General features: G+C 29.6%; 1 protein-coding gene across 1 annotated transcript; it reads right to left on the reverse strand.

Moving 5' to 3' along the window:
- Positions 1 to 1,349: 1,349 nt before the first annotated feature.
- LOC112709323 (agamous-like MADS-box protein AGL8) lies at positions 1,350 to 7,308 on the reverse strand. The gene is made up of 8 exons (XM_025761225.3): positions 6,842 to 7,308; positions 3,498 to 3,579; positions 3,333 to 3,397; positions 3,128 to 3,227; positions 2,852 to 2,893; positions 1,975 to 2,016; positions 1,756 to 1,880; positions 1,350 to 1,669 (listed from the first exon to the last, which is right to left on the reverse strand). Exons 1-8 carry the CDS (start codon positions 7,024 to 7,026, stop codon positions 1,528 to 1,530), a joined length of 783 nt encoding a protein of 260 aa, XP_025617010.1. The 5' UTR covers positions 7,027 to 7,308; the 3' UTR covers positions 1,350 to 1,527.
- Positions 7,309 to 8,858: the final 1,550 nt, after the last annotated feature.

Consider the following 8,858-nt stretch of genomic DNA (forward strand, 5'->3'; position numbering starts at 1 on the left):
TTTCTTTTGTTGTCCTTTACTTTTTAATTCATTTTTTTATTTCTTTGCTTTAAGTATTTTATTGTTATTTTGCTTTTTTTCAATTTCAATTTTACTCTTTTATTTATTTAAAATTTTTATTTATTTTACTTATCCCCTTTTTTTTGCAATTTTTTTTACATTATTTGCCATAGTTTAATATCATTGAGAATTTTATATATTTTTTGACATAAATATTAAGTAATTTTTGAGTCGAACCCATTCTTTTTCAAAAGAGTTCTCCGAACTAAGATCTTAATACAAACTTAATTTTACTTAACTAAAATTACATGAAAAAGAAGAAATCTCTCATTATTAATTTGTTCTGTTCACAAGATTCTAAGTCGAAATCATTAGGTAGGATATTAAAATACTTGTTATTTTTCTTACCAATGCCAAGTTGATTTACAGATACATTATTTTTGTTGTGTGAACGGGGTCACACTCACTCGGTATTCTCGTGATTGCAAGGTTAGAAAGAAAAGAAAAGAAAAAATCCATGTTGTTTTCATACCATGATCTTGTTACGCATATATGCCAAATTTTCTACATCATCAGATTAATTAGTGTGTGGCATACATTGGATCTCCCTTATGTCTTGACATGCATATATGCATGTGTCCTGTTCTGCATAATTTCTGTGGTTTAATCGAATAATGTTCATTATATTTACATGTATATAAAGAACATAATCCTCTGATTTATACTCCAACTACAAAATCATTCAAGATTCCTCCCTATTTGACTCTGAACAATCACGTTAAGATTATACAAATACATATACACGGTTTAGATTTTGACTTATTACTGTTCTATTGAAACTAGCTAGGAGAAATGTTCAATGGGGAAGTATATGTTGATTCAATGTATAATTTTCTCTTAAATTTAAACCTGCTGAGCTGTTTTTCCACACTTCATTCTCCAATGAGTGCTGACATATCTATCATCTATTTTTCTCTTTTTATCTAAACACACATTGTTGATTATGTTAACATGAACCACTGGCCATGGCTATTATCATACCTAGAGTTTCTCTTATGCTTATATATGACGAGTCATAATTGGATCATTTGGATGAACATCAAGAAAGAAATATACACAAACATTTAGTTTATACATATTATATAAGTATCACATGATGAATACATAATTAAATGAAAGTAGTAGCCAGTGAAACACTTTTTTACAATGATATAGTAATATTGGAATGAAGAGGATTTGTGTATAAAAGATGAACTAAAAAAGGCTAAGCTTTTAATTTATTATAACCAAGTATAAAATTAATAAACTAACTAAGCATATATAGGCAGACAATTAATACTCAGCAGCCATGGAAATACAGTGTCATATATATTATATTATATTATACATACAGATTATATTCCATATCTATACTCATCATCATAACATCCATCAGAAATAGTCTATAGGGTTTTGTAGAAGGCGTGTTTGGTAATTTTGCTGAAACTGTTGTGTACTGTAAAATGATAATAGTATTTGAAAGAAGTTCTATTCATTTATTGTAGGGCGAACCATCCAAGGAGGAAGAAGGTTATTATTATTATTAGGTTGAGTTGGTGTAGTACTTTCTTCATTATCTCCTAATAATAATCCATCACTACCTCCAGGTGCTTGAGGGGTACTACTGCCTCTGCATATGTAAACTTATAATTATTCAAACTCACTCATATTAATTAGTGTGTTGATGATCCAAATTAAATTAAGGAAAAGACTAACCCAATATTATTGAAGGACTCCAACGGTTCGGTTATAAGGAGAGAGGGCACATCACCAGTAGTTTGCAGGCCAAGTTGCTCCTCTTGGGTTTGAGTCTGGGCCAGTGCCTTCTCTTTTTCCTTTATCTATAGTTAGAGTGCGTCGTGTATTAGATTATTTGAAATCCAAACAACAATAATAATGAAATTTTAATGAAAAAGAATACAACATTATCATCACCTTCTTGGCGAGCACATTGTTTTGTTCCTGGAGTGCCTTATCCTGAATAAATACAAAAGCTTTTTAATTTTTCGAAAACACAAAATTAAGATGCAAATTCTCGTAAAGTTATTTTTACGTGAAGTTATTAGTTGAGAATTGTCAGATGATTTAACATATTTAACTAAATTATTATGTAACGATTCTGAAAATAATTGCATACCAGTCTTCACCAAAATTTAAATGTGAATACATCAGAATACAAGATTTTACTAGGATACTTGCCTGAGCCAACAACATATATATGCCAAATATTAAACATCTCTTATTTTTTCCAGAGAATATTAATGTCTAATGGAATAGTTTCCACTAATTTTAATATGATCATGTGTTAGGTGAGTTACAAAGATAGTTTAATTTCGTTATTTGTATGGATATAGTTTATTTGAGAATTCGCTTGGACGAATTCTATCCTGTCAATTCGATTTTGGTGAATTATATTTTGAAAAATTGAAAATTAAGAAAAGATCAATTATTTTTAGTGAATTGTATTTTTTAAAAATTAAAGAAAGAAAATCTACCCCAAGAGAATTTTGCTTTCCAAACAAAAAAAAAAAAATACAATTTTCCCCGAATTGTTAATTTAGAAAATGTCCCAATGATTTATGTTTTTTTCTCCTATTTCCGTAAATCACTTGGCATCCATTTTTTGAGATTTTTCCTATTAACTAGCAATCAACCATATTAAAAAGTTTTACTCACAATTTAAATACATTACATAAAAATGTATATATATCCAATAATATTTGTACTCATCTATTATTTACTACATAATGTGTAGAATTTAACTTATACTATGAAATCAATTTAATAATAAAAAATGATAAAGAAAACGTACCTTTTTCTGAAGCTCTGAAATAGATTCATACATGACTTGGTTCTGCATGCACGTGAACACTCATAGTCATAACACAATCATTATATATGACATTCTTCAACTGATATACATATAGATAATATAATAAAATATTATGTACATACAGAAAATTAACTATTAATATATTAAATTATTTTTAATCAATATTTTATATTTAAACGTATATTTTATATATAAATAATTAATTTGATGATTGATTTTTAAAATATATTTAATATGATTGGATAATAATAATACCTTTCGTGATCTAATGTGCTTGAGAGCGGATTCAAGTTGGTGTTCCAAATTCTGAAGTTCTTTCAGACTTAGGGTATCGAGACCTTCCCCCATAAAATTCCTGCAATGGCACGAGAAGTTTGCAATTTCGCATTGATTGATCATGCATCTATCTAGCTTTATTATGTTTAGTTTTAGAATGAAGTATTCCGATCCATGTATATACCTTTGATTTCTGTGTAGAACTTCCACCCTAGCCTTGAGCTTTGCGTGTTCTAGTATCCAGTTTTCCTGTATAAATCAGAATTAACAGATACATTAATCATAATATTATATCATTAATTATCACGCCATAAGGATTAAGAGAAAGAATAATGAAAGGCGTAGATACATTTGGCGGCTGCTGATCATTTGAAATGAGTTGCTTCTCCGCATATGAGTACCTCTCATACCGTTCAAGAATCCTTTCCATACTGTGTATGTAGTGTTCATAACAGACAAAGATACACGCACATTAGATTTCTGAAAAGGTAACAGCCATTTTGCATGCACCCAAACACCTACACATACACTTTTATTTTGGCATGCATATTAAATGTTTTATGAGTGTACACATTTTACTTTGTTTTATATTTCGTGTTTGTATGTGAGAGAGTAAGAGGAACCTTGCATCCAAATCCTTTTTGATGAAGTTGATTTCGGCCATTTCACTGCCTACCAAAACGAAGTCATACCTAGGAGGGCAATGAAATCTGTAAAAGTCTCTCAGTGTCAAATTCTCTCCCTCTCCCTTAAATCTATGTAACTTCGTTTTGCCATTCTAATAATGTACGTGAGAGAATTCTCACTCTTCTAGTCTTCTTCAAGGGTTTATGCTCGTTGTTTTGATGGACTTATTTGTAATTTCCCGTTCACTCATGAATAAAGTTTAATCTATCTTTTCCCAAAAGAAAATAAGAGGTTTGTTACACCGTCAAGGTTATAAAGAGACTTTTGGAACTTGCTAAAAGTGCATTCAATCGTTGAGATATGTTCATATATATATTTCTTTAGCAAGATCATATGAAGAAAAAGGTGAATTAGCATCTATTTGTGTTGGCAGAAAAAACTTGGTATTCACACCAGGGAAGGGAAGGATTCTTTAGCATCAGTTGTGACTTTACACCATACACCCGCATATTGATCGTTGACGCCTCTAGGAAATAGAGACACATACATGATCCTCAATTCTATGGTTCCTCACTTCAAGCCATAATCCCCAGAGCCATGGAATGTCCTTGTAATTATGGCTTTCAGAGAAACTTGATCTTTAATGGTGAAATGATCCTGGTAGAAAGGTAATTAAACACATTCTAACGGATCACTAAATCATAAGATTTTATACGAAAGCGCTAATTAAGGAGTAAGACAGCTAGGAAATAGATATACGAACCAAAGGATCATGACAATTCCTCCCAAATTGATTCCAATTTGGCAAAACATGTTGTGACATTCGTGTCACCTTACCCCAGTTGCATAAAGCTAGCTTCTCTTGTAACTCAGCTATTATAAACTTTCTCCTTCATAGTATCTATATATGTCTAAAGATCATATTAAACCTTGCAAAATTTCAACACTCGCTCAAAGAGAGATTAATCTGACTCACTACATATCTGCCATATCGATCCCAAATGTCAAACAAACTTCACCATTATCAGATTTCCCTAAGCTACCTACCATCAATGAAACCTAGTTTATTCTTGAACTTTTTGTTGTATTTAAGATATATATCTTCAGTCTTTATTATATATCTTTTTTTAAACTCTATCAAGCAGTGCCTTGATTAAGAAGTGGTCTTGACAATTACTTTTTCCCCTCTAATGTTTGAATACCAATCCTATATTTAAGAGAACAACCTCTCTACTACACCCAACCATTAATCTCCACACAAGATAACCCTGAGATTTTGTATGCTATAGAGGCATGAATTTGATTTGCTTCAGAAAAAATTGTTAACAAAACGGGAGTTCGATCGCGAGCATCATTTTGAAAAGAAATTATAAAGTAATTTTACATATATATGGGAATAATGAATTTAAACCAAACAAAGGTTGATTATTTAGACAAAATAACAATTTATTCCTGCTTTCATTCTATTCATGGGCTTAATTCTATAGTTAGCTTTATAATATGCTTACGATCTAGTTCTAAGTGAGTCCAGAAGCATCCGTATAATTATTCTTTACACAAAGAATATTATTTGTATATTTAAATTGTGTCAAATTTTAAATATTTAGTTAAAAATTTATATTTTTATTAACTTTTATTTATTCAATTTTTTCTATTTTTAGCTTTAAAATGATATCTCAAATAAACACCAATTTAAATATATAAACAATATTTTTTTCATATTCAATACGAAATTCAAATTCTCAGTATTTGATTAAAAAAGAGATGAATCTCTTTCCCTCAATTACACCCTCAACTAGGATATGTATAAAAGCTAAATATCTGAGCCAGGATATAGGGAAAGAAAAGCTGGCTATGAAAAAACAAAACAAATATCTGAGCCTGGAAATGATGAAAGAAAACTTGGCTATGGGAAAAAACAATAAATAATAATAACATGAGTATGTAATGTTATATGGATAGATGTATTGTATATTGATATATTCATTTAGAATGCTCCATTGCTCCGTCCTCATGTGCCTAAATTCTCTTTGTACTTATTATCTAATAATAATAATAAAAAAAAATTTATGTATACACTAAAAAATTAATCACTAAATTAATTATTATATATTTATATATAAATATATATTTTAGTGATTAATTTTTTTAAAAAATATTGAAAAATATTAAAATTTATTATTTTTAACTATTAATAAATTATCAATGATTACAAATATGTAATAAAATATGTAATTAAATTACTAAATTAAAAAAATTAAATTAATAATTAAATAATATTTAAAAATAATAAATTTTGATACTACCTAATATTTTTTTTTATACTGATAGTGTAATAATAAATTGCTAATCCCCCTTGGGATATTCCATAATCTGTGCTATTATTTTTCATTAGATAATTTAACAGGAAGCAGCACTAATGTCAAGAGGTGATATATAGATATTTTATCTGGATCACTTTATTATTTATATATTATTAAGTGCACTATGTATCCTTGGATATAAAAAAGGTGGTGCAGTTTCTAAAATGAATTTGTCTTTACACGATTGTTACAGTGTGTGGTCAATTTTCTGAAGTTTTCTCAGGTTCGTGTATGCGCGAATATATATATGTCAGATGGAGATGCCCCCTTCTCATCTCAAAACGTACGTACGCATTACTATTATCCATATGAGGAAATTCAAATTATTAGCCAAACTTGTTAGCTTCTCTAATAAGCACCCAACCCCAATCTGGTTCAACAAAATACTATCTTAATTAGGAATATGAAAGCTAATCAAACTTAATTAAGCATAAAGCAGAGTTTGTTACACACAGAAAGTATATATATAAAAGGAAATAAGAAATGTAAAAGCATATATACTCCTACTACTGCATGTAGACAGTACTCCTAATGTGAAACAGATGAAAACACATAATCGGTGGCGTTCTTAATTAAGTAATTTCGACACAGAAATTAAACATTTCACTAATTAATCAAGATCCATATTATGTATAATTATGAGCAGTGAAATTAAGTAAAGGTGATTTTGGATTAGAGAGAGGGAGAATTAAGAGGTACGAACCAGGGATCGCTGGAATATTCGAAGAGCTTGCCTTTGGTGGAGAAGACGATAAGTGCGACTTCGGCATCGCATAGCACTGAGATTTCGTTTGCCTTCTTCAGCAAACCAGATCTTCTCTTTGAGAACGTGACTTGCCTATTAATCTTGTTCTCGATCCTCTTCAACTGCACTCTTCCCCTTCCCATCGATCCAAGCTCCCTCTCTCGATCGATTCTCTCTCTCACCGTACCTACCTACGTATACGTATACGCATACGCATGCACTACCTAGCTACCTTCTTTTCCTCAATTGTGTATACGCTCGAAGGAAGCAGCGAAGAGAGAGAGAGAGGGATATATAGAGAGAGACTTTACCACAAATCGGTGAGTTGAATTTTCAATTCTCTGCTCTCCTCACTCCTCTTGCTTGCTTTTGTTTTGTTTTGGTTTGGTTTGGTGTTTTTATTAATTAATTAAAAAAATTGAAATGAAAAATTATGATTGGTGAATGTTACTAATAAAATTCGGAATTGGGAAAAAGAAAAGAAACCGCTGATGGTGACGGGAGAGGTGGTTTTCCAATACCAGAGCGGATTCGTCAAATTCGTTGTCGATTTATGATTGGCTACTCAGATTGTCGTTATCAATTCTTTCACTGTAAAGTTAGTACAATGCTCTTACCGGATCAATTAATTATGTGGTTAGATAGAATAAAATAAGGAGATTAAATTAAGCATTCATAGGCTACCCATCACTTCAACTCCAACCGGCGTAGAAAACAGTGGTTAACTGCTGTTAATCTCATCAACACTATTAGATGGATGCACTGGCACATATTTAAGTGACACAGACTATTCAGAATTTAGATGTTTCAATAATTTTAGTCTTTGTATTATATAATTAAGATTAAGGACTAAAATGTATCCATGTTGATGAATTAGCAGATTTTACTCCAAATAAAAAATAGTTTAACAGAAAAATTATCTATTGAAAAATTTAAAATACTAATATAAAATATATTACACGTGCATTAAAATAATTTTTTAAAATAATTACATAACACATTTTATAATATTAGTATATTAAAATTAAATTCGAACAAATTTAATCTCACCTAATATTTATAGTTAAATATTAACCTAGAACAACTACATGATATGATTTTCCACTAATTTTATGCACAAGAATTGGCAACACACAGAAATATGCAGGTGACTGACCCTTTTGCTGTAAATATATAAAAATGTTGTCATGCACACCTGAGGCAAAAGAATTCACATGTCAGAACTTAATAAGTTAAGCATTCAACAACTTATATCAAAATGACAAAATATTGTTTACTAATTTACAAAGTTGTTCCTCTATTTTATGGACATGGAGTTTTCATCAGCTATGTATATATGATTATTAGTTATTACTGCTTAGCACAATGGCCTGACAATATTCAAAATAAAAATAATAATAATATATAAAAAGTGAGCGAAATGAAAGGGTGCACATAATGCATTCATTCATAATGCATGTGGTGATGCTAGCTAGTACATGCACAAAAGAAAGAAAACCCCAGAGGAAAAAGTTAGGTCTTGCTCTTCTATGTCCAAATAATTATTAGCTTTGATTGGCTTAATTAGGAAATAAAAGTGAAATTAAATTCAAAAAGGAAAGATCTGGAACATGTGGTGTTGTTATGCATTATTAGCAAAAGCTGGGAAAAGAAAAGAAAAGAAAAGAAAAGAAGCTATAATAATTAATTACAAATTGAACTGTTAATTGTGTCTGATGATGATTTAACAAATCAAACACTTGATTATCTATTAGCAGGAATATAATAACAACTGTAATTTTACCCATAATATATAATATTAGATCCCACAAAGAAGCACAATATATATATATATATATATATATATATATATATATTTTTAACTTTTTACTTTAACAATGTGTAAAATGATGACTAATTATTTTATACATGTCACTATAATATGCTAATTATTTTAAAGATTATGTTGCGCAATTCTAAAGTAACATGATTAATG

The sequence above is a fragment of the Arachis hypogaea genome, chromosome 1 (assembly GCF_003086295.3).
Source record: "Arachis hypogaea cultivar Tifrunner chromosome 1, arahy.Tifrunner.gnm2.J5K5, whole genome shotgun sequence".
In the NCBI taxonomy this organism is placed as follows: domain Eukaryota; kingdom Viridiplantae; phylum Streptophyta; class Magnoliopsida; order Fabales; family Fabaceae; genus Arachis; species Arachis hypogaea.

What these genes read in the sequence shown, in the direction of transcription:
- LOC112709323 (XM_025761225.3), bottom strand. Translation starts at nt 7,026, where the DNA reads ATGGGAAGGGGAAGAGTGCAGTTGAAGAGGATCGAGAACAAGATTAAT. An exon ending in TTTCAGAGCTTCAGAAAAAG is followed by an intron (nt 2,017 to 2,851) that starts GTACGTTTTCTT and finishes GTATTTATTCAG; the next exon opens with GATAAGGCACTCCAGGAACA. An exon ending in GAGTCCTTCAATAATATTGG is followed by an intron (nt 1,670 to 1,755) that starts GTTAGTCTTTTC and finishes TTACATATGCAG; the next exon opens with AGGCAGTAGTACCCCTCAAG.